This window comes from Eubalaena glacialis, chromosome 6 (assembly GCF_028564815.1).
Source record: "Eubalaena glacialis isolate mEubGla1 chromosome 6, mEubGla1.1.hap2.+ XY, whole genome shotgun sequence".
NCBI classification, from domain to species: domain Eukaryota; kingdom Metazoa; phylum Chordata; class Mammalia; order Artiodactyla; family Balaenidae; genus Eubalaena; species Eubalaena glacialis.
The window spans coordinates 112,117,025-112,143,669 of NC_083721.1; the positions used below are offsets into that span (position 1 = coordinate 112,117,025).

The following is a 26,645-nucleotide window of genomic DNA, read 5'->3' on the forward strand; positions in this document are numbered from 1 at the left end:
CAGTGGACGCAAACAGTTCTGTAAGGCCTGGCCAAGTACACATGCAGACTTCTAATGCCGAAGGGCGGGGAGCAGCCAGCCTCCCAGGGATGCCCCACGGCTCATCACTCCAATAAGGCCCAGTCTAATCAGGCACAATTAAATTACCAGGAGGGGAGACACTCTAGATAAAGCCTGATCTGAGAGAAGTCTGGCTGCAGGCCCTGGTTCTGAGAGTTAGATGGTGTTAGGAACTCTAAGAAGGATAGGACAGAGACCTACTGAGTGGAACTGATAGATAAACACATGATTTGCCACCAAGGAATAGGGTCAGAGCTTTCATCATGGCTGACTTCATGGTGAGACATCAGCTTAGGTTGTTGAATACCTATTTTCTCTGCTCAGGAGTCAGACTGATTCTTGAATCTGAAAAATGGGTGGAACTACAGGAATGGATTATGGATTTATCAGGTCTATTTTTGTTTCTAGGGACTGGGAAGAAAAAAAGTTTAAGCACAAGAGACTTAATTGGCTCACTTAGAAAAATTTAGGGATAGAACTGGCCTCAGGCACAGCCTAATACATGGGGCTCAGATGATGCCACCAGGTTTCTCTTAACTTGTCTCAGATAGATCCATGTTGCCTTGAATCTCATACAGATCCTCTCCTACTGAGGTCACAAAATGGCAGCTACTCTTGATCTTCCATTCTCAGCAGTTTGAATATGACAGAAGAGAGAGAGTCTCTTTCACAGAGCCCTTGAATGGCTCCTCCATTATAATTGGGTAACTTGCCCATCCCTGAACTTATCATTTGGAAATGTTATTCTCTGGTTGGTCAACGTCTGAGTCATATGACCGCCTGTGAAGCTAAGGGTGTAAATGCCTTCATTAGAAGTACCTGGGAGGTGGCCGTGGAAGTCCTATTTGCTAAGGAGTGTGTAACAACTCACCTGCCCAGTCAACTAGCCCTGAAAATGGATGGCACTGGAGGCCATTGCTGGCAGTTGGTGACCCAAGCAAGAAGGTGGGAGCGAGCAGGCCCTTTCCCAACCCCCTCACCCACCCTTCCTTCTTCCCACCACATTGTGTTCCCAATCATAACTATCACTATAGATTTGTATTTTCTTCATTAGTTATTCAACTTGACAAACGTTTATTGAACACCTGCCATAAACCTAGAATTGTGGGAGGTTATTAGAGGGGATAATCTATGGGTAGAAAGATAGAAGCACTTTTCACGTGAACAGTCAGAGAAAAACAACCACTTTTTATTTCTAATGTAATAATGTAACGTTGAACAAATTGTGCACTGTGCAACTTTTGCTTTATAGTTAGCCTAAGGGGTGGGGTTGATGGTTAGAATGGTTAATGGTAGGGAAGACATATCATTCATTTGTAAGAAAACAATTTGTATTTTCCAAATAGTATTCCCTAATTAGGTAATTGAATGCTGATAGCACTATTGTATATGTAAGGATATTGATGTTCAGTCACAAAGTACATCAAAAAGAGAATTATTTCAGGATCCAGAATTCCTTTAGTTTTAGTCTTATGTTCATTCATCTTTTTCCTTCCGAATCTCAGTCAAAACTTTAGTTTTTAACATACAGTCAGGAAGCAACTGATTCAACATTCCTTAGATTTTTTTTTTCTCAAGTATAAATCTAAGTTATTCCTCTCATCAGTGACTCCTGATCACCCTAAAGATCAATTCCAAACTCCTAAGCATGGTGCCAGACCTTTCATAATCAAGCCTCTGTTTACCTCTCCAGTCCCCTCTCTCATCCCCTACCCCAGTTTTCCTATGTGTACCCCACATCATCCATACTGAACTATTTACAGTTCCTCAGATGCACAAGTTCTCTCACCTCTCTGCTTTCACACACGCTTTTCCTTTTGTCCACTCTTTTCCTAGCTATCTCCCAGCCATTTCCTCTTCATCCACCAGGTCTCAGCGAAGACATCACCTCCTCCAGGAAGTCTTCCTTGACACCCCCCTTCAGACTGGATTAAGCGCTCCATTTTTGCTCCCTTATCCCCCTGCACGTTCCTTATCATGGCCCTCATCAGCCTATGCTATTAAGCGCCCGTTTGCCTCGAAGTCTCCCTAACAAGAACAAGAGTTCCCAGAGTTCCCAAATACAAGGAAAATAAGGTGGGCCCTGTGTTTTCACAGCTGCACTCTGAGAGCTTAGCTCAATAAATATTTTTCGGATGAATGAATAAATGAATAAAGAATGAACCACTTATTATTTGTTGATTTCTTATATTTCCTCAGAATTACAACCGGCCCCCTGTGATGGCATTAGCCATCCCCATTGCAGTGAAATTCCTCCACAGAGGCAACAAGGAACTGTGCAGGAATATGTCCAACTACCTGTCCCTGGCTGCAATTACCAAGGCAGACCTCCTGGCCGATCACACAGAGGTTATAGTAAAGAGCATACTCCAAGGTATGGTGCAAAGGCTGAGCTTGGGGATGTGTTTTAACAATCATTTTAAAGTATTTTCATGAAGCAGTTATGGTTTGTGGAAAGTAAGACTTTGAGTATTGAGAGGTACGTTAGATTCTCTGCTTTGCCACTAGGTGGCTGGGGAACATGGATAAGGTTACTTGAGCTGGCTGAGTCGGGGTCTCTTCACCAGGCAGATGAATTCTTTGGACTCATTAGATGAGTCGCATGCTTCCTTTCAACGCTTCGTGTCTCATTTGGAGAACTGTGTTTTCCGTGCTTCTGGTAATCTTGTCCAACTATCAACTGTGCAGAACCTGTCTGTACTAAGTGGAATGTGTCCCACTGCTGTCAGTGGCAGATGGAAAAGCTCTTCATCCTTTGTTTTCCAAAAGCACAAAATGCTAGATACAGCAGAGAATGTGTAAAGACTTCTTAAATGTGAACACGATTTGGGACTGATTTATAATTGTGTTAAATACTACCATAAAGTATCAAGTCAGGACATCTCTGTTAATGCTTTCATATTTGTATGAAAGAGATCAAGTTAGTGCAGTCAGAATATTCTCTTTTCTTGTATTTTTTCCTTTGGTTTTAGATCTATCAGAAACTTTTTTTTTTGGTTTGGGATCAAAGAACAATATATGGTATTATTTGATAGGTACCCAAATGTCCCCAGCCCTCATTAATATAAATGTCTGAGGTCCATGAGTATCTTGGCCCACATTTGACTGCCACAGGCCCACATGCTCAAATAGAGCATCAGCCCTCTGGAAAGTGCTCCCAGACCAAGTATTTCTGAAAGTCCCCAGTATTCTCTTCTTGGCACAGCATAGTCTGGTGATGCCCATCTCTACCACCCTGAGCCCAGCAAACTCTGTGGATTGCTACCATGGAGGCCCCAGGAATGGACTTGCCCCACACTGTCCTGCCCGGGATGGCAGCCTCTGTCCCTTTGTGCTGTCACCCCTGAAGTTTCAGAAGCCACCAGTCCTCAGTCCACTGTGGTAGGATGGGGAAGGATGCAGGATGGGGAAGAGAACCTGTCTTTCCCCTTAGTGTTAGACTTTGGTAGAGAGCCAGAGCAAGGTTGCTTGGCTCCCAGTGTCAAAGTATGGTACTGAGTTCGCAGCAGAATTTTATCTGAAACTCTCTCTTTCTTCCCTGGGCTCAACTATCCACACAAGAGTCAGGCTAGTAAAAAATTAGTCCACCAGTTCTCAAAATTCCTACAGCCCACCAAGGACCAAGATTTTGTTCACCATACCAGACATTCCCAAGAAGAGTTCTTAGTACCCCCCCCAACCCTGGACATCTGACCAGCCACCCCAGTGGTCTGCCAGATGCCCAGTTTGTCTGAACCCCAACCATGACAGTGGAAGTTGATCACTCTACATGTGCTCCCTTCTGAAGACTTGTCATTGATATTACTAGTACATATTATTACTAGTACAATTCAATTAGGATTGAATTGCTAATTTCTCTTTATGCATGATCCTAAATTTGCTAAAAGTCCAGGAAAGCAATTATGCTTTTTTCACCACCTTGACTACATATTTGGTACAGATTTTATAGAAATTACAAACACACACGCCACACATTTTAAAACCATGATAGTTAGACTTGCAAGTAACTGACTTATGAGGGGAAAAAATGGAATTGTCTCATGTATTTGTTTTGTTTTGTTGAAATGCACTTTCAATGACAAAGAAACCTTTTGAAATGCAAAATACGCTTTCTGAATTAACTGCAAGTATTTAAAATAAGCAAATGATTTAGTTTATTTGATCTGGCACTATGAAAATCATCATAAAATAAATGAAAATTTAACCTATAAAAGGTTGGGACTAAATATTTCAGGGTTAGATTTTTAGGACTGATGTGTCTGTAAAACTCTGCAATCACTCACATAAGCCTATCAAACTCTGAGTTGCAAAACGGAAGAGATCTTGGTGTCTCTGAGTAGTAAGTTTCCTGCTCTGCAAATCTTTGTCATATATCCCCTGCAAAACAGCCTTAGGAGGCATCATTGGGATTTCTTTTTTCTTTACATATAGTTTTCTCCCCTTTAGATTTTCCTCCTTGATTTATATTATCCTAATCCTTATTCTCCCATTTTTCTACTTCTGCAGAAAATGCTAAAGTGTTAGAGTTATTTGATTTGATCTGTTTTTATAAGACTAGAATTGTAAAATTGTAGAGTCTTATGTTGATTCAGCTCAGTTACCCAGGCAGTGCTTGAATCCCCACAAAATTGTCATCCATTCAATGATAACAATAATAATTATAATAACAGTAATAACTACAAGGGCTAGAATTTATTTCATGCTCTCTTTATGCCAAATGCTGTACTAAGCATTTTATACTGGTTAAATCATTTAATCCCCACAAGAATTCCATAGCAGAAGTCCTATTATTATCCCATTTTACCAATTAGTTATATCTTAAGTAACAGAAACCCAGGTATAAATAGCTTGATGATGATGATGATGAAGAAGAGGAAGAGAAGAAGGAGGAGGAGGAACTCCTTACTGGCACACATGACTAAAAAATGCATGAGTGTATCAGACTTCCCATATGGATTGATTCAGGACTCAAATGTGGTCCCAAAAAGTCATTACTCCGTTCTGCTTCCTGGGGATTGGTTTCACTTTCATGTTTCATGTAATGGGCCTCTCTTATCATGAGAGCTCACATGAGCTCACATCATCATGAATACCAGTTAAGAAAAAGAAACTCCATATCCAGTCTTGTTGTCTCTGTTTGACCACATGCCCATTTCTGAACCAATCCATCATTGTTGCCGGGGGATACAGTACTTCAACTGGCCGGACTAGGGTCATGAGCCACCCTCAGAGCAGGAGTTGATAGTAAACTGCAGCAGAACCACATGGATGAGGAGTAGATAACCCGAAAATCCAGGACTGTAGCCAACAGTGTTGTAAATTAATACTGGGTACTAAAAAATAGCCTTATGTAGATATTTACTTTTATCCCTTTATACGTCTTAAGAGATTCAGTTCATTTCTTTGGCATGCCAAGATCTCACTGATAATGATCCTCCATTTCAATATATCTCCAATTCTTCCAAGGTTCTTGTCATCTGTAAATTTTATGAACAGAACCACTCTATCTTCATTTTAAAACACTAATGAAAAGGTAGACCCGATGGGACCAGGGAAGCCTTGTGGTGTACCAGTGGCAACTAACCCCTTACCCTTGGTTGATGTTATTCCATTGATCATATTTTTTCAATTGTGTTATATACATATCTATCCCTAATTCCAAACCAAATGCATCCTTTAAGCTTTAATCAATCATGAGAGACTGTCAAATGGGGTTAAATATTTATCCCTGAAGGCTAGTTCCAAGCCAATGTTTTACTACTTCCCATTATTAATGATCGTATATGAATAATACTATTTACTTTTACATTAAATGTAAATATGAATTCATTTATTCAAATTGCTTAGACTCCATTTGTCTGTTTTGTGTTCTTTGAATTCTCCCAGTGAGAAGGAAATTCTGAAAGTCCTTCTTTTTGGAGAAAGGATTAAAGGCATGAGCAGAATGTTGTCTTGATTTGTATTAATTCTTGAGTGCTAAGGAGATAGAGAACCTGAATGTCCCTATATCTAATAAGACAGTTCTGTCAGTATTTTTAAATCAACCCACCAAAAAAAAAAAAAAGCCTGTCACATTTAGTATTATATGCAAATTAGAACAAATATGCAAGGAGTAATTACATTCTTATCTAAACTTTTTCATATAACTAGAAAAGAAGATAGGGAGGGTGGGAGGGAGATGCAAGAGGGAGGAGATATGGGGATATACGTATATGTATAACTGATTCACTTTGTTATAAAGCAGAAACTAACACACCATTGTAAAGCAATTATACTCCAATAAAGATGAAAAAAAAAGCATTATGGGAATGTATGGGCACAGATTTTTGTATAACAATATTAATGAAACTACAAAACAGAACCTAAAATACTGCTTTAATGAGTATGTGCACAATATCTTGAAGGTGAATCACAGTACGGTTTCCCTTTTATTCTGCTTGCTTGGTAGTTTACACATGTTATTATATATGCCTGCCTGTACTTAGTTGTGTTGACAATAAATTAATGTGGTAATTAAAAAAAAAAAGAAGTACATTCTCCAGCTAATTCTATAAGGCTGGTATAGCCATGATATCAATACCAAAGGACAATATAAGAAAGGAAAATATAGACCCATCCTAATTATAAACAGAGATGCACAAATCACAAAAATTTTAGCAAAATGATTCTAGCAGTGCATAAAGAAAATAATAGTTAACATTTGTTGAGTTCTTGCTCTGTACCAGGTACTAGTCTTTTTTTTTTTTTTTTTTTAATTTTATTTATTTATTTATGGCTGTGTTGGGTCTTCGTTTCTGTGCGAGGGCTTTCTCTAGTTGTGGCAAGTGGGGGCCACTCTTCATCGCGGTACACGGGCCTCTCACTATTGCAGCCTCTCTTGTTGCGGAGCACAGGCTCCAGACGCACAGGCTTAGTAGTTGTGGCTCACGGGCCTAGTCGCTCCGCGGCATGTGGGATCTTCCCAGACCAGGGCTCGAACCCGTGTCCCCTGCATTGGCAGGCAGATTCTCAACCACTGCACCACCAGGGAAGCCCCCAGGTACTAGTCTTTTAACTCATATAATTCTCCTAATAGCTTATGAGGGAGGAACTATTGTTATCCTCATTTTATAAAAGTTATCCCAGGAATTCAAGGATGACAATATTCAAGATGTAATTCTCCACAGTAAAAGACTAAAAGGGAAAAAAGTCATTTGATCAGTAAAAGCATCTCATAAAATTCAGTATCCATTCATGAAAGAAATAAAGAATGCAACCTAGGAATTTTGGAGAACTTCCTGAAACATTAAGAGGATATAATATATATGTATATAATTATTATATATATAATTAAGATTATAATTAAGATATATATATATCCTTTCCTTTTGTAAAATTCAAAGTCTGTTCATGATTAAAAAAAAAAAAAAAACCTCTCAGCAAACTAACAATAGAAGGGAACATCCTTAATCTAATAAAGGATATCTGCAAAATCCTACATCTAAAATCATACTTAATGAGGAAATGTTGAATGCTTTCCCATTGAATTAAAAAGATAAGACAAGGATGTCCCTTGGGTAATTAATTTGTTTTCTGCTTAAATCATATCAGGGCAATTTAATATTTTGTAACATCAGAACCTTTTCAGAGTGGGAGATTTGTTTTTCAGTGGTCCTGAATAATTCTTCAAACTTGTTCTTTGCTATGTGAAGATGCTTTTTTAAACCTGTCCAGTACTGGAATATAAAAGCACAACCAATGCTTAGTGCAGCATGAGTTAGCATATCTTTCACCTAGGAAGTTGACAATATTATTGGTGATCCGTAAAATGAGGGTATCACCAACTGTAAGGGATTATTTGAGAGCCTATAGGGAAACCCTTTCCAAATTTTTATTTGGAACTCTGATGCAATGCACACCACTACTATCAAAACTAAAAACAGTGACGTCCTTTCATCTGCATTTCTGAATCAGTGGTCATAATAAGGAAATATTCCTCTCTGTCAATATGCCTCTTACACGGTGCTCTGGCACAAATCACAAGATGACCTCAAATGATTTGGAACTTAAGTAGAAAGTCTTTGGAAAGAAATGTAATCTTGTCTCAGCAAGAGTCCAGATTCCTTTCTGACTTCCTGGCAATGGCCTAGAAAAGACTGTCTAGTTAATTGTGATAAATTCACCTCATTTCTTTCTCATTGTGAGACAAAGTTCAAACCACTGATTGGTGAGCTGTTTCAGAAAAATGGAGATAGAAAATTGACCTCCCATTTATTGTGGCAGTGATAATAGGTACCAAATAGTGTGGGTGTGAGGCTTAAATAGATAAAGCAGCTATACTTTGCACAGTGCTGGGCCCACAGTTCATCAGCGGTTACCATGATTCTTCTTTTTATCACCATCATCATAATCATCATCATCATCGTTATTGTCATCACTGAGTGTCTGCCGTATACCAGGCCCATATTAAAATATTAAAGGCAGAATCACATCCATTTGTATAGTTTTGTAATCTCTGGGGAGATACTTAGCCATTAAAAATTCATGATACAGTTATTCTTCAAGGAAAAGGTTTTAAGTCCACCATATTACAGGTTGTTGAGAAAGAATTTATTAATCAAATATTCTAGAAAACAGGCTACCAAAGTAATCTCATTAAGAATATTCAACCTGAATATCAATAGATATAGGGAAATATTAAATATAATGTTAATAAAAGTCAATACAAATGTGGAACAAGAGATAGAGACACATCTTAAATCAGAAAAGAATCTCTTCTGAATCGTTAACCAAGTCTTGGATCTGATGCACGCCAGAGTTTGCACCTTCCTGACTTCACCAGCAGATGTTGCTGTGAAGTAGAATAAGGCCTGCACAGTTATAAGCATCCATGGGCCGAACTCTGAGAATAACTTAGCCACAATGGAAGGGAATCTTTATATTTATTTGTTTGTATTTTTGTTTGTTTGCTTATTTTTTATTTAATCCACTGGGAACAACTTGAAAAACATTTTTATGATAACTATTTCATTTCAAAAATTATTTTAGGGTTTATAAAGTACTTTTAGATACATTATCTCTTGTTATATCATTTTCATAATACCCCTTCAGCAAGGTAGGTAAGTCCTGTTATCCCCAGTTTCTTGGCGAATTTGAGATTCATAAAGATTAGTTAGCAGGCCTGACATTTTATATTTAGTGGGTAATGGTGCTAGGATTTGAATGTTGTGTTTCTGACCCCAAGCCCAGCAAGCTTTCTTCTACACTCCAGATTTATAAAACCAAATGCAAGGGTCAGCAATCTGAGTTTTCAAGTTCACTGAATCCAGGAATATATAAGTGAACACATACAATTACTTTGACCAAGATTTTAAACTTTTTGAGTGCCCTTTCTTTCTTCCTTCCTTCCTTCCTTCCTTCCTGTCTTTTTATTTTTGGCTCCGTTGGGTCTTCATAGCTGCACGTGGGCTTTCTCTAGTTGCGTCGAGTGGGGGCTACTCTTCGTTGTGGTGCACGGGCTTCTCATTGCGGTGGCTTCTCTTGTTGTGGAGCACGGGCTCTAGGCGCGCGGGCTTCAGTAGTTGTGGCACCCGGGCTTCAGAAGTTGTGGCGCATGAGCTTAGTTGCTCTGCGGCATGTGGGATCTTCCCGGACCAGGGCTCGAACCCATGTCCCCTGCATTGACAGGCGGATTCTTAACCACTGCACCACCAGGGAGTGCTATTTCTTAGTGGCTAAAATACAGTTCTGGAAACATTTGGCCTTAGTAAGCTTCTCAAAGAAGAGCTTTCTAATATAAAATTTAAGAAGAGATGAAATAAAAATCAATTATAGTTTCTTCTTTGTTTGCAAATCTATTTATTAAAGTGAAGTTAGTTGAGTAATTGCAAATACCTAGCTCTAAAATTCTGTAATATATACTTAACAGTCAACTGTTCTGGATATATTTTAAAGGAATTAATACTTAATTAAAAGCCAACTCACATTGCAATAGACAAGGAAAATATATCAACTCTATCTTGTTCAGATACTATCTCTGCCAAAAAGTTGCTCTACTTACATACATATGTAGGTACTAGAGTGACAAAGTGACAAAGTGTCACAGTTTGCCTAGGACTGAAGGATTTCCTGGAACAGGGGACTTTCAGTACTAAAGCTGGGTTGGTCCTAGGCAAACCAGGACAGTTTGTCACTCTAGCACACATACATAATATTGTATATTTTGTACATGTAATGTATTATATATTAGTTATACACGTATTTTTTCCTCTGAATAACTTGAGCCATCTTGCACAATTCTTTTACTGTACTATAATATGATGATGCCCTCAGTAACCATCCTGGTGAGTGAAACTCTTTGCCAATGTGCTAGACTAAGCCAGCACGCTGATATTTCTCTTTAGATTATTTTATCACTATTTTACACATTTCTTACTTCCTCCTTTTGCTGACACTATGTATTCTAAAACTCATTAAATGCTATTAGTGTAAAGAAAAGAGTCAGATAGCCAGCTTCCTGAGACTGTAAAGTGTAATTTGTACATATAGTCTATGAGTATTTTGAGGGAATAAAGTGCTTGGTCTTTTTTATTAAAAAGAAAAATTGCTCTATTGGATCAGGATTAGATTAAATGGTCAACCAATAGTGGATTGAAGAAGATAAAGGTGTATTTTTTTGTTGTTGTTGTGTAAAAGAAGTGCAGGGACAGGCAGCCTAGGGCTGGCAAGACAGCTTCATAATATTAAAGGCCCAAGATCATTCTATTTATTTATTTATTTTATTTATGGCTGTGTTGGGTCTTCGTTTTTTTTTTCTGTGCGAGGGCTTTCTCTAGTTGCGGCAAGTGGGGGCCACTCGTCATCGCGGTGCGCGGGCCTCTCACTATCGTGGCCTCTCTTGGTGCGGAGCACAGGTTCCAGACGCGCAGGCTCAGCAATTGTGGCTCACGGGCCTAGTCGCTCTGCGGCATGTGGGATCCTCCCAGACCAGGGCTCGAACCTGTGTCCCCTGCATTGGCAGGCAGATTCTCAACCACTGCGCCACCAGGGAAGCCCGCAAGATCATTCTATATTGTTATGCTAAATCTCTTGACCTAAGATGGTTGCTGAAATTCCAGCCGTTATTATCATATTCGCATCAGTCAGAAGGAGGAAGGGAAAGGGAATCACATTCCTTATTTCACCATCAGCCAGAACATAGTCATTTGGCCACATCTAGCTGCAATTGATGCTGGAAAATAGAGACTTCAGAGTGGCCATACATACCATTAAAACCAGAATTCTGTTACTTAGGAAAAGGGGGAAAATAGATATCAGGGAACAATTAGAAGTCCCTAGAACACTTATCCAGATTTACTGCTGTAGCAGATGTAATTTCTACTTTAGTAACTCAAGGGTTACTTTCCTTTTTTCAATTTGTTTCTTCTCTGCCTTCAACATGTAGTTCCTGTTAAAAATTAAAAGTTCCCTTACATTTAACTCTATCAGCATATGAATTTGCGTATCTCTTGGCCAGCATCATCTTGGGTCTCTTGAACAGATGTAATTCATGCTGAAATGTGAAAAGGAATTGAAAGCATGCCTAACTCTGCTGAAGGTTAGGTCAAGTATTTCCTCCTTCAGCTCAGCATTCAGAGTCATAGACAGTGGCTAAACAAGGACTTGCATATGGCCACTGTGCCTGCAACCTTGAATTATGTAATCTCCAAGTGTCTGAGACTGACCTGTGACCTCAAAACTGGGAAGGATTTTCTTTGAGACACTTCACCCTGGCTTTGTGGGTCTCACGAGTAGGGTGAAGCTGTATTGATACCATGAGTATATCTTCAAAGATTCCTAGATTTATAGAATTTCACTGGACACTAAGAGTTTAACCCCCTCCTTTTACTGAGAAGTTCCAGAGGAGTTAAGTAACTTGTCTAAGGACCAGGCTAGTTACAAAATGTGGTTTGATAATTACTCCTGGCTCCCTTCTCCAAACCTCATGAACAGGAGATGACCTGTGGTTGTTCAGGTCCTACCTTTAGGCGGACACATTATCACTGTGGTTCTGCCACATTTCCTACTGATGTTCAGACGTGGCTTTGTGGTTTTTCTGTCAGCCCTTGCTTGCATAGCCTCTACAGGAGGAGAACATTAGTGTGGTAGAGAGTTATCTCCCCATCTACAGGATGAAGGGACTTGACTGCCCTCTCCTTTATGCATAAGAGAATGGGATGTGTATTAAGGGCAGAAGTCATTGTTTCTTTTCCAGATTTTTAGATCTCCCCAATTACAGTCCTAAACCATCTCTTGCAGGTATCATGTGAATCTGAGGAACTCTGAATATAATTCATTTTTTTTTCCCCTGTATACATGGGACAGAAAGTTGTATATGCTCATAGCATCATCAAATTGGAAGGAATCATTATTTCTTCAATTTCTTGATTTCTCAGTTGAGAAAACTAAAACCCAGAGAGATGAATTGACTTAGCCAAGATCATATTTCTTGCCTATGATTTATAGGAAGCCAATGCTTAAAACAACTCTATAGTTTGTTTCTAACAATAGTAACTATTACTATTTACATAATAGATTAGTATCTGAAAACTAATTGCCTGCTTTAGATAAAAAAAAAAAAGTGTGGATTTGCTCCCAAACATTTTAAATTTATAATTAGATGACATGGACCAGTTTTATAAAATATTTTATTTACAGTAGAGATTTACAAAAATAGTCTCAATAAAATTAATACAAAACCATTTTACAATATAACTTATATAACTATCTCCTCAAAAAAGTGACATTATAACACACACTACATTTGTATTTGTTAAGTCACATGGTAGTATAAATATGTTCTATCATCATTTTTTCATAATAAGGTATGTACCAATAACAATGAACAGTGGACAACAAATGTTATTTTATTATTCTTCCAATGTAAAATTCATCTCTGGCCAAAACAAAATTAGCCAAAGAAAAGTAAAACAATTGTCCTTCTGTTCAACCATACAGTCTTTTTTCATTATTTGAGAGTTTATCTGACAAAGACACAGCATTAATCTGAAAGCACATGGCATAAAGTCTAGTAACAATATCCCCAAAAGCCTTCTCCAATGTCTCCCCTTCGACTATTTATTCAGTATTTCGCCAAGATAAATAAAGATTGATCTCAACTCTCTCCTTCATTAGTCTCAAGTGTTCTTAATAATGCATTCAGGTTTTTAGACCTTCCCAAGTGGCATATGCTTAAAATTTGAGTTTCTTTCTTTGGCTTTAAGTAGAGTTTCACCACACTTAAGAAACGTACTGCGCTCCTCCATGGGGCTGAATCTCTGTGACTGCCCACCCAACCACATTGCCCCGGATGTGACAGGACTCTGCTCCTCCGGTCTTTCTTATGTCTTCATTGCTGAGAACACAATCCCAGATGTTGAAGCCCGTGAGTCTGCCAGAAAAGGCTAATGTCTCATCAAAGCCACCACCCACACAGCAGCCGTTCTTTTCTTGGCCAACCTGCAGGATTCCTCCCTCGGGAACAACGTGACCCGTGGCCATGTCGACAGTGGCGGCCACCAGGTCACCATTTACCCACAAGGCCACGCGCCCTTTCTCTGAATTCCAGGTGCTGCACAGATGGGTCCACGTTCCCAGGGAAATCACAGTATCGGTGACCAGTCTGTTTTCCTCTCCACCCACCACAAGGACGATGGACTGATAGCTGAGGTACAGCTGGATCTCATATGGATTCCTCTTTGTGCCATAGGAAAACAGGACAGTTTTGTTTAACACATCTGTGGCTTTGACCCAAATGCAGGCACTGAAAGCCTCAAGTTTCATTGGTGTTGCTGGATGCACGCTTGCAAAAATCTTCTTGGAACGCATGGGGAATAAAATCGCTGTTTCACAACCTAGAGTAGCAAGGAAGTAAGAATGTGAAAGAAAATACAAATTCATTCCGAAATGTTTGTGGCAGTTAGGTATTTTAGGATGGGCCTTTTAATGACTACAGTTAAAAACTATATGCAGCAATATGTTACGACTTGAGGGGCCCAAGTATAATCTCTATAGAGCAAAGAAAACAGGAATAAGGAAAATCAACTGTCTCATTCAGAAGCATGTAAATGGAAAAGAAGGCACACAGAGAAATGGTAAAATTGGGTTTGAACTTGGGCACTCTGGCTGCAGGAGCCACACCCTTAACCAGCACACTACATTGCCTCTTAGTGGTAGAAGAACCCCTGGATTTGGCTAAAAGAGCTGGAATTCAGTTTGTTTTACTACTAGTAAGCTGTGTAGCTTTCGATGAGCCCCACAATCTCTCCAGCCTTTATAGTTATCTGTCAAAGGCTCTTCCATTCTCCTTGTAATATTCTGCAAGTCTGTAAAGAACAAGCATGTAGCAGTCGAGAAGAGCTCTGTGGACCAAAGATATGCTTAAAAATTCTTACTCTGTCCACATGCTTATAAATGCTATGTAAGCCGTAACAGAAAACCTTTAAGGAAGAGTGAATTCTTCCAAGGGGTCGGATAGAGTATATATTTCTGCTAATACGCACTTAGAAGGAGACTTTCAAACTTGGGGGTTGGGAGCTCAGTAAATTCCCACCTCTGTCCATCTCCAGGTCACATGGCCAGTCAGGGAGCTGCAGATGCTGAAGTGAAGACCTTTTAGATATCTCTAGGAAATAATGTGCTAAAACCTTTAACAAGTGAGCTCTGCCTTGTGCTAACCTCATATATGTATAAAAGACCATATAAAGAAAGAATTTTTTAAAATCTAAATTAGGGCTAGGTATTCACTTTATAACAACCTAAAGAAGATTTACCATAAGATAGCTTTATAAAGCAAACTCTCAGAGCTTTTAGAGACCAACTGGTCAATAAACAGAACTTACAGGAACCAAATATCCATGCAAAGTGTGGTAAACTAAGCTAACTGCCTACAAGTGGCTGAGGGCTAGGCTCCATCCTAAAAACAAATTAAGCAGATGGACCTTATCCTTTAGAAATAGTCAGAGAAGATATTGAGGTTCAGAAAATCCTAGAAAAATAACTATCATACTAAAGCATAAAATTGGTCCTGTCATACTTTGGTATTAACTTTTTCACTGAATAATTTGAATTTCTGAAGATTTTTTAAAATTAATTTTTAATGAGGTGTTGATTCTTTTTTCAAATGAAATTGGTAGGTACATGCTTTTCTAGCTATGTTATTTAAATCAATCAAAGATCATGGAACAAAAGATCACCATATGCATGGGCATTTGACATATTCTCTGTTATGTTTCAGTAGTGTTCAGAGAGGGTGCCAACTACAATCTCATGAACTGATTTCCTGTTTAAATAAGCCCAGGCAGTTAGGATTGCATTCCAAAGCCTTCCTTGATTGCCTCTCAGAGACCCAGCTTCCCCTGTCGGCTGCACTGGTTATGTGAGCTCATGGAGTAGAACTGCATGTTGGCAAGTTTTTTTGTGGCTTCTTTTGGGGGCCAGTGATTGAGGCTCTTGATATGTCTTTAAAATGTCAGAAACTCTCTCATGAAATGGCTTTTAACCAATAGGTTTTTCTGATTATATTATCAAAGACCAGACAGAATTAAAACCAGGTTCTTAAGAGGCTGACAACAGAATGATTAGGAATCCCTTAGGAGCCAAGCTGGCAGGAAACCAAGAGAGGAGAAATCAAAGCATGTGGGTAAAAGTATTAGTGGAGGATGTATTGTAATAAGAAATTAACATTTTTGAATTCAGAAATACATCCCTCTTCTGCCCTAACTAGTATGCAGAGGTGGAGGTGAAACAGCGTAATTCTTCAGTTTTCCTGGTATGTGATATGTACAATGATTTTACATGGCTTGCAAAAGACAAGAAATTTCATCCATTAAAACAGCTAAAGAATTATAATTTGTCTTCTTGTCACTTACATTGAGGATCTATTGTATATTTGATTTTATAATTTTTCCCCCCTCTGAAGCCCTACTTAATATTTTTAAAAATATGTTCTGTACTGACAGACAGTCCTCAATTATTTAGGAAAGACTCATATTCTGGTATGGTTTCTGCAATTTTAAATGAAACATGCTCTCACACATGCATGATTCTTCTCCTACCCCATCCAATAAGAGTTGCTTTATTGGACATAAAGAAAGGATGGTGCTTTTTGTAATTGTTTTCTGTTCATAAGATGCTCAGGAAAAGTGTAAGTCATATTTTCTTACATAGGACACAGATTTTCTAATGTAACCCACAATTGTTACATCACCATTTCTTAGAAATTTTGACTTACAAAGGAGTGTTACTTGGCTCCAAATCTACTCTTTATTTCCTTGAACCGTCTTTAAAATGTATTATTTCGGGCCCACATGTGTTTGAAAAGTCACTTAGTATTACATGGGACTTCGACAGGTTGCATCTGGTTTGAACTGCCTCTCTCCTGTTTCACTCTGATCCTCCACATCCCTGGGGTGCCACCTGGATACCAACTGGCTCCTACATCTTACTGTCTCTCTTTGGATCCCTCAGCCGCTGGTTTATTCCAAACCTCACACCCTGGACCTCACTCTGGCGCTCATTTCACAGACCCGAGGGCTGGGGGGACCCCTTGGGAGATCAGATTCAGCCTCAAGTCTTTTGTTTGGAACTGGCAGGGAGGAGGGGCCAGCCCAGGGATTGGAAAACGTTCCTAAAAATTAGGCTGGGCCCTGAAATAGCGTGGGGAACCAGAGCTCCCCTAAAGAGAGAAGACGGCTAAAATTAGACGAAGTGGAAATCCCTAACGGAGGGAAGCTGACACCGAGAGAGATCACGGTTATAACCGGCCAATAGAGCTCCTGTAACGCCTGGTCGGATCGGGTGTCAGTCTGGGGCCCCTTGACGTCTATTTCAAGACTGTGATGGTTACGTGCACATCTATCCTCTGGGTTCCTCGGGACTGGAGACTACTTTTGAAAGCAGTTTTCCCGCCTTGTATGGTGTGTCTGAGCTCTGTGACCATGCATGGAGAAACAGAAGGGGGTGTGTGCGTGTGTTTCCTCCCACTAAAGCCCCCCCTAGAGGGTTGGCTGACTTGGCTTTCCGCAACTCGCGCTCCGAGAACGAAGCCGCGTGGGGGTCCCCGCCCGGCCCAGCGTCCTCACCTGCTGGCAGCCAGCGTCCTGCCGCCCAGCCCTGCACAGCGCGGAGGTCGGCCTGCGTCTGCCGCAGCTCCTCGAGCACTGCGCCAAGGGCCCGCCCCGCCTCCTCCTGAGGCTGCAGCGCCCCGGCTTCCTCCAGGCGCGCCAGCCTGCGGCTCGCGTCGCGGCTCGCCTGCAGCAGCTCCTCCAGCGCCCGGGCCAGCGTGGCCTCGGCGGGGGCCACCGGCGTGCACGGCCTCGCCAGGCTGCCCGCCAGCCGGCCCAGCTCGGCCCGCAGCTTCTGCAGCTCACCCCGGAGGACGTCGTCGGTGGCCTGCAGCAGCATGCCCTCCCGCATCTGCGAGTTCTCCAGCATGATGAAGAGCTTGTCCCACTCGGAGCTCTCCCGACTGCAGTCGCACGGCGTAGCTAGAGCACGGGACACACGCGCGTTACCGACCCGCCCAGGCCCTCCTCGGGTGTGCTTTGTAAAATGCCGACCTCCCTCGGTGGTCCCAAGTACTCATCCCCAGTACCCCCCTTTCCTTTCAGGATACCTGCAAAAAACAGCATGTAAATATCTCGAGTATGACAGAAACCATGCAAGTTTATATGAAGTTGAACTCTTATGAAATTGCCGTTCATGGAGCTCAAAACGAGAATATCGGCGATTTCATACAGTTTGACCCATTATGTATCTCTGACAGAAGTAACTTTTTGAAACCTCTCCCTTTCCTAACGTGCTTTTCTCTTTTGCAAAACAAACTAATTTTGTTGCTTATTTCATTGGCTACAAAATATATGTATAATACGTAGACCCAAAGAGGAGGATATGTAATTAGGGTTAGCAGAGAAACAGTTAAAATGAACTTACGGTCCTCAGTGGGATGGAGTCCATTGTCTATTTCATTGTCCAGATTCACATACATGAGCTCATATTCATCCGAGATCTCGGCCGACACTGCAGACCAGAGAGCACAAAACAGAATCACAGGGGGATGCATTGCTGAAGAGACAAAGTTCTTCCCACAGACGGCCGGAGGGGACGAGACAAGAGGCTCTCAAGTTGAGTGGAGAAGGAGCGGAGGAGAGTGAGAGGCAGGAGCTGAGAGCCCTTAATAAATGCTGGGGAAAGTCTGAATGGGGATGAATGAGTAATGCCAGTGGCACTGCGTTCACGGGAGTTCCCCTGAATTGGGGGGGGGAGGGGGGGAGGGCGAAGGAGACGTGGGGGGTTGCACAATAGTAAACCACAAAGGTTTACACTGCAGTCAGATTAATTGGAAGAGGGTCAGAGGGGAAAGAGGTGGGGAGACTGGGCTAGGACTGTCTCCCCTGGGGATTAGCTGTTGTAACTTGAATTGGTAGCACTGAAGGATGAGAGGGAGGGGAGGGGTATTAGGGGGAGAAATAATTCAGCAGGCATAGAGGTGTGAAAGCAAGAGCATCATTTCAGCATTTTGTGTGCACTCTCATTGTTTCACAACCTTTATGTATAGAAAACTTTTTTTCACGTTTCTTTGTACACAGTTTTACAGGTCTAAACTGTGAAAGTTACTCTGATTTCAAGATAAACCAACACAGTAAAAATTTGTATGGCTCTAGAAGGCAAATCCATTCCGAGTTATTCCACCTTTAATCCTTCTGGAGTTGCAACTATACTTTTATAAATGGACTTTCTAATGATAAACACAGCAAAACTGGTAAACCTAAAATGAGAAGGAGCTGGGGAAAAGTAATTAACTGATTTTAGGTATGTTTCTTTTCATAACCTGAAATTATGTGGATATATTATTTCACTAGGCTTAGAGTCAAAGATCATGTTTCTAAAGTAAATTTAGAGATTCCTGCTTCTGCCAATATATGGAGATCTATATAAGCTGAAAACTCTGGTGAAAAAAAAACCTAGAAATGTGTTTACATTAGAATAATAATAAAAACTTTAAATGTACAAATAAGCTTCCAATAAAGTAAGGGAAATATCCAGAGGCCAAAGAGAGGGAACCAAAAACAGACCAGTAAGCCCAAGAGCTGATGCTAGGCCCCCTTCCCCCAGGGGAGGTGAAGGGGTGGACATGTTATCCATTCTGTGATAACCAAGTATTAATGGCCATATGGAACAAGGCTTAGGCCAGGGTGAGGAGTTACCTATTGGATTTCAGTTGGTCTCTGCCCTAGCACAAGAAAGTGAGAAGTAAGCATAGCTCTCTTTGACTGAACTCTACAGGGTTTGTGACTTTGGGCCTGCCCTCATAAATGTTCCAGATTCAAATGTATGCTATCTGACACGGTAAAAATAAATTCATAATAAAAAATATTTAAACATATGAGGAAACAATCCACCATAAATGAGAACCAACAGAAACCAAAAGGGATGACACCCCTCCCTCAAGAATTTCATTTATTTAAAATATCAGCTAGAAACTAGAAAATAAGTGTGTTTAAAGTGATTTAAGATCTACAAGAAGGAATTGGAAACATGAAAAAAGAAAAAGACACTGATTTTTTTTAAAGAATTAAATATAACTTCTAGAATTAAAAAAAAGTTAATTGAAATTTTTTAAAATTTCAAGGAATGGATTAAATGACAAATTAGGCTGAAGCTGAAGAGAATATTAAGGAACTGGAAGAAAGAGCTAAGAAAGTAATTCTAAAATCCTTTCATTGTTCAAGACAGGAAAATTAATTTTTCTTTGTTAGTTCAAGAATGTTTATCTTTTAAAGGACAGCCACCAAAACCAAAAAGAAATAAAATGTCCAAATAGAAGGAATAGAGTGAATTTAAAAAAAAAAAAAACTTGACCTATTCAATAGGAAGTAGTGAAGTAGGGAAGAAAAGCATAGACAGAGCAAGATAAGTAAAAAGCACAATGTAACGTAAAAGTAAATCCAAATATACCAGTAATCACTATAAATATTAATGAAACAAACTTTCAGTTAAGAGACAAATGTTTGTCAGATAGAAATATTTTTTAAGTCCAGCTATAAGTCACTTACAAGAGTCACACATAAAACATAAGAATCTAGAAATCTCAAAAACAAAAAAATTTAAAAGTGGTGAGAGAATATACCAAACAAGGGCAATTCGAAAAAGCTAGCATAGTTATATTAATATCAGTCAAAAGTAGACTTTAAAGCAAAGAGAGCAATTAAATTATGATGAAACGCTTTACCAGGAAGATATCTCAGAACTATCTGGTACTTTCAAAAACATATGCCAAATATTGACAGACTTATAAGAAGAAATTGACAAATCCATAATCATAAAGATAGATTTTAACATACTTCTCATAACTGATAGGTTCACTTCTGTCATAACTGATCATTCAAATGCCAAAAAAACTGCGAAAGGATACAGAAATTTAAACTACATAATTTAAATTTTGGTATGATGAAATATATGGAACATTGCTCAGAAGGTTTGATAAGCAAGTTCTACCAAGCAAGGAACACATAATCCCCATTTTATATAAACGGCCTCTGAGAATAGAGTGTGCAGGAATGCACTAAATTCTTTTTATATGTCTAGTAAGTATGGTACTAAAAAGAGACAAGGTCAGTACAAGAAAGGAAAACTGCAAGTCAGTCTCATTTAAGGATATGGATGTAAAAGCTCTAAATGAAGTATTAGCCAAAATCCAGCAATCTATGCATTAAAATGCATCATAACCAAGCTGAGTGTATTCTGAGTGCAAGATTGATTAAACATTAGAATATTCATTAATTTACTACAATAACAAGTTAAAGGAGAAATCATATGGTCATGTGGACAGGTGCAGAAAAATCGTTTAATAAAATTCAGCACTCATTCATGTTCAAACTAGGAAAAAGACAGGAACTTAAACTGATAAAATGTAAATACCAAAAATGTATAGAAACATGTACATACATTATGATGAATCCTTAGAAACATACTCTTTAAAGACAGGAATAACAAAACGATACCAGTGGACACTGGTTCTATTCATCAAAGTGTTTGAGGTCCCAGCTGGTAAAGTAGGGCAAAAAAGAAATGTAAGGAATAAGGATGGAAAGAAACGAAGTTGTCATCAGTTATTATAAGTTGATTATCTATATACGGAAAATCTAAGAGACTCTAAAGACAGTTTATTAATAAAAGAACTAAACTTTTGCTGGATGAAAGGTCAATGTACAAAAATCAGTTGCTTTCTTAATACAGCACATAAATAGAAAATATCTTTAAAAGACCAAAAACTTTCATTACAATAGCAACAACAAATATGGAATACCTAGGAATCTATTTAATAAAAGATATATAAGGCACAGCTAATATCACAAAACTTTGAAAGACATAAAAAAATTACATAGAAGAATATATCAAGTTCTTGAATAAGAAGACTCAGTTTCACAGAGATGTCAATTATTCCAAATTAGTCTGTATATTCAATGTGAAGAAAAAAATCCTAACCTAGTTTTTCAAGGAAGTTGACAAACTAATGGTAAAATTTATATAAAGTAGAGGAATTTGAAGTAGAAGATGAAGAAATTTGCCCTGTGAGATATAATGATTTATTATAAAGTTATTGTAATGAAGAAAATATATAATTGGTGAAGGTATGACAAATAACCAGAAACAGATCCAGATACATGGGAGACTATATATGAAAGAGGTATTACAAATCAGAAGGGAAACAGTTGGCCACTCAATAAATTGATCTGGGACAATTGTTTATATACACACAAATATATATTTATAATTAGATCCCTTCCTCATATGTACAAAAAGTAAAATCCAAATGGATTAAAGACAAACATAGAAACAAAATCATAGGACTTCCCTGGTGGCGCAATGGTTAAGAATCCGCCTGCCAATGCAGGGGACACAGGTTCGAGCCCTGGTCTAGGAAGATCCCACATGCCGCGGAGCAACTAAGCCCGTGTGCCACAACTACTGAGCCTGCACTCTAGAGCCCGAGAGCCACAACTACTGAAGCCTGTGCGCCTAGAGCCCGTGCTCTGCAACAAGAGAAGCCACTGCAATGAGAAGCACGTGCATTGCAACAAAGAGTAGCCCCCGCTCGCCGCAACTAGAGAAAGCCTGCACGCAGCGACAAAGACCCAACACAGCCAAATAAATAAATAAAATAAATTTTTAAAAAAATCATAATGCTTTTAGGAGAAAATATAGTAGAATATTTTTATGAACATATTCATTATATTAGGGAAAAATTTCTCAATAACAAAATCTTTATAAACCATAAAATAAAAAATTTAAAAATCAACTCCATTAGGATTGCAACTTTAAAACTAATAGACCAAATATTAGTGTCCAGAATAAATAAGAAACTTCTACAAATCAATAAGAAAACACAAACATCCCAATCGAAAATAGGCAAAGGATATGAATGGCCAAATCACAGCAGAGGAAATGACCTGAAAACATATAAAAATGGTGCTCAGCCTTACAAGTGATTAAATAAATGAAAATTAAAACAAAAAATGAGGTATCATCTTACACCCCATCAGATTGGCAAAAACCGATGTCTGTCAAGACCAAGTGTTGGCAACAGAAACATTCATGCTCCTGGTGGGTATGTAAATTGTTATAATCGTGGTGGTAGGCAGAATAATGAACCCTTCCCCAAAGATATCCACGTCTTAATCCCCATGACCTGTGAACACGTTGTGTTTCATTGCACAGAAGATGGAATTAAGGTTACCATATAAGGAGATAATCCTAGATTATCCAGATGGACCCAGTGTCATCACAAGGGTGCTTAAGTGGAAGAGAGGCAGAAGAGAGAAGCAGAGGAAGAGGTGTAGTGACAGAAGCAGGGTCAAAGAGTTGCTCTGTAGCTGACTTTGAAGATGGAGGAAGGAGACCCCAAAGCAAGGAATGCTGGTGGTCTCCAGAAGCTAGAAAAGCCAAGAAACGGTTCCTTCCTACAACCTCCAGGAAGGATCCCAGGCCTTCCAGTACCTGGATTTTAGCCCAGTGAGACTCATGCCAGACTTCTATATTATGGAAATATAAGATAATAAATTTGTGTTACTTTGGGCCACAGTTTTTGTCAATTTCTTATGGCAGCTATAGAAAACTACTACAACCACGTTACAAAGAAATTTTGGAACATCTAGAAACTTAACTCCCAGGGAAAAACCCACTGCTTTGCTACTTAATTATGTGGTCCAGGGACCATCAACATCACCTGAGAGCCTGTTAGAAATTCACATTCTCAGGCTCTACCTCCAATCTGTTGAATCAGTATCTGTGTTTTAACAAGTTGCCCCGGTGGTTTCTAAGCACATTAAGCTCAGAATCAGTACCCAAGGGAATATCTCCCATTTATGCACAAAGAAATAGGTCTAAAAATTGCAGCACTATTGGTGAAAGCAAATGATAACAATAATAATAATAACAACAATAAAAATCTTCCAACCATAAAGTATATGAATAAATTGTTGCATATTTATACAATAGAATACCATACAGCTGTGAGAATAAATGAAGGAGAACTTCTTGGATATAAACTTCAACACAGTGTTGGATGGGAAAAAAATATGTTGCACAAAGATATGTACAATATACTATTGATATAAAATTTTAAAGCATGCAAAGAACACTGTAAATGCTTATTGATATATACACATACAATTGAAGTGTAAAAACATTCATGAAGATGGTAAATACCAATTTCAGGTTGGTGGTTGTCTCTGGGGAGAAAAGGAAGTGAGTAGGGTGGGAAGCAATTACGGTACAAGGTTAAGTTTTGGTAAAGCTGGTTGGTAGGCACACCAGTGGTCCTTATATTTTTGCCTGTATTTGTCTAATGGCTTGAAATATTTCATAATGAAGAAGAATATATTAGCTTATGAATGAAATTTATAGGATTTCTACACCAAAGTGTCTTCATCAGTTTCAAATTTTTAAAAAAGCCCTTATTTATCTTTGTATTCTTTGATCGAAATCCAAGTCAGCTAAAGATGACTAATCTGGGTTTTCCCTCTTCAGGGGTCCCAGGACCTTTAATGAGTATTGTTCCTGTCTTCAATTACAATGACAGTTCCATTTATTGTGACCTTTTTCAGCAGTTAATCAGTATGTCTACATAGCTAAGTTCTGTGAGCTAATGTGCTTTGTAGAAATTGGGCATGACATTGACAATTCCTGATCCTTTAAGAAAAAGCTCTTAGTAAAATTAGTAAAAATAAACAAAAAACAAACAAAATAAAACAATGTTTTTCACATTTTAAAAAAAAACCCTGAATATTTCCAATACCTTGGAGTCTGTGGGCATATGACTAAAATCTGTTTGAGACTAATTCTATGAGCCATGTGTGGAAAAAGCAATTCTCATTATTTATCGTCACCGAGATATATTCACCATGACCCAGGATCACCCTTTCATTAAATTTGGTCATAGATATTCTGAAAATTCTGGCCTTCTTTTCTTAATCCTCATATCTAAATGTCCCCACCATTTAATAAGGGTCTACACATGTATAATCACTGCTTATTTGATTTTTTCTGTGTAAGTCTTCTATATACAGAGCCAAATTTAAAGTAAATAGAAGCAAGAAAATTCTTGTTCGAGAAATCCCTAGAAACAAATTCTGAGACATTTAAGTTCTTGAGAGGATTTTTCGAAAAAATCCATACCATAAAATGATAAGCAGATGTTTCCCATATGTTGTTTGCTGATGAGTCCCTGCAAACCTTACGTCATATTTTTTTCTTCAGGTTCCGCCATTTTAAACTCAGTTGTCCATACAAGTCTTTGAGGCAGATCACCTGTGACAAACAACCTGAGTCTAAACTTCCCTTGAAATAGTGCAGAAATTGGGGATCTAAATTTGCATTGCTACTTTTCTAACTATTCGTAAAAATAAGGCATAGTTTCCATATATCAGTTGTCTGAATCATGCCTCCGTATCTCTCAGGAACATGAATACATTCCTCTGCCCTTTTATTTTTTTTTAGTTCAGTTTCATTTAGATTCATGCTTATGTCACTGCTTAGTTTTCATTTAAACGGCATCCAAATGTTGTTTCTCGTCAGGAATTCTTTATTGGAACTGTTTCCTTCTCAAGGGTGTCGTCTGGTTACTGTCAAATCTTCTTTTCCCCACGGTGCATTACTCAGGAAAAATTTTCATTAGATAATGATGCTGATCATATCATAAAGTATTCCCTTTTATGGAATCTGTTTAAATAATGATTTAGGGGCTTCCCTGGTGGCGCAGTGGTTGAGAATCTGCCTGCTAATGCAGGGGACATGGGTTCGAGCCCTGGTCTGGGAAGATCCCACATGCCGCGGAGCAACTGGGCCCGTGAGCCACAACTACTGAGCCTGCGCGTCTGGAGCCTGTGCTCTGCAACAAGAGAGGCCGCGACAGTGAGAGGCCCGCGCACCGCGAAGAAGAGTGGCCCCCGCTCTCCGCAACTAGAGAAAGCCCTCGCACAGAAACGAAGACCCAACACAGCCATAAATAAATAAATAAATAAATAAATAAATAAATAATGATGATTTAGTGATTTTTCAGAATAAGGTACCATATTATTTTTAGCAGAGGATTTGGCCATTAGTCTGTGCTATTTAATGTGTGAGGAAGTCCAAAATTTGTTGCATTGATAATAATGGTATTCTATGGCTCATGGGCTGATAAAGTCATCATTTCTGTGATTATTCCTTCAACAGGTAATGCCATGTTGTTGAGGGTGTTACCTGCTGTGTACGATAAGCAGCCTCAGCCCATTAACAGACACCTGACAGAACTCCTAGCCTTGATGTCTCAGCTGGAACAACCAGAACAGTACCATCTTTTACGGCTTTTGCATGTAGCTGCAAAGAGGAAGCAACCGGAGGTAAAATTTACATTATATACGTGATGGCTCACACAACTGGGTGTGCTTCTGGGTATGTGGACAGGATGTATGCTTCAGCTTTCCTCTCTCATATATCTGTGCATGCTCACCTTTACATGAAAGCACTCATTCACTTTTTCTAGAATCATAAAAGTGAGGAGGTAGTGGCAGAAGTTGGATACTGTCTTAGTGTTCTCTAGAGAAACAGAAGCAATAGAATGAATCTATCAATCAATCTATCTATCTATCTATCTGTACATACATACATACATATTTATCATGAGGAATTAGAGTTGGCTTATGCAATTATGAGGCTAAAAAGTCCCACAATCTGCCGTCTGCAAGCCGAGCACCCAGGAGAGCGAGTGATGTAGTTCCAGTCCAAGGACCTGAGGACCAGAGGGCTGAGGGTGTAAGTCCCAGCCTGAGGCCCGGGGAAGACTGATGTCCCAGCTCAAGCAGTCATATGCAGGCCTTCAACAAATTGGATGTGGTTCACTCACACTGGAGAGGGCAATCTGCTTTCTCATTCTACTGATTTAGATGCCAGTGTCATCTGGAAACACCCTCACAGACATACCCAGAGTAATGTTAAACCAAATATCTGGGCACCCTCTGACTCAGTAAAGCTGACACATGAAATTAACCACCACAAGTACAGTAATACAAACACAACAAATGTGC

General features: G+C 39.2%; 2 protein-coding genes across 10 annotated transcripts in view; one reads left to right on the top strand and one right to left on the bottom strand.

Moving 5' to 3' along the window:
• VEPH1 (ventricular zone expressed PH domain containing 1) overlaps positions 1-26,645 on the top strand; it is a 222,043-nt gene that overhangs the window by 47,694 nt on the left and 147,704 nt on the right. For all 9 annotated transcript variants that reach the window (XM_061194530.1, XM_061194535.1, XM_061194533.1 and 6 more), the window contains exons 4-5: positions 2,260-2,434; positions 25,795-25,961. In XM_061194530.1, the coding sequence (XP_061050513.1) occupies positions 2,260-2,434; positions 25,795-25,961 (342 nt within the window). The remainder of the gene's footprint in view (positions 1-2,259; positions 2,435-25,794; positions 25,962-26,645) is intronic.
• On the bottom strand, positions 12,816-18,254 carry PTX3 (pentraxin 3). Its single transcript, XM_061193512.1, has 3 exons — positions 18,010-18,254; positions 17,160-17,564; positions 12,816-13,931 (listed from the first exon to the last, which is right to left on the bottom strand). The coding sequence occupies exons 1-3, from the start codon at positions 18,137-18,139 to the stop codon at positions 13,318-13,320; spliced, it is 1,149 nt and encodes a 382-aa protein (XP_061049495.1). The 5' UTR covers positions 18,140-18,254; the 3' UTR covers positions 12,816-13,317.

Coding starts and splice junctions, on each gene's coding strand:
- PTX3 (XM_061193512.1), bottom strand. CDS start 18,139: ATGCATCCCCCTGTGATTCTGTTTTGTGCTCTCTGGTCTGCAGTGTCG. Junction 17,565..18,009: donor ACTCCATCCCACTGAGGACC/GTAAGTTCATTT, acceptor CCCGTGCTCTAG/CTACGCCGTGCGACTGCAGT. Junction 13,932..17,159: donor AGGACGCTGGCTGCCAGCAG/GTGAGGACGCTG, acceptor TTGCTACTCTAG/GTTGTGAAACAGCGATTTTA.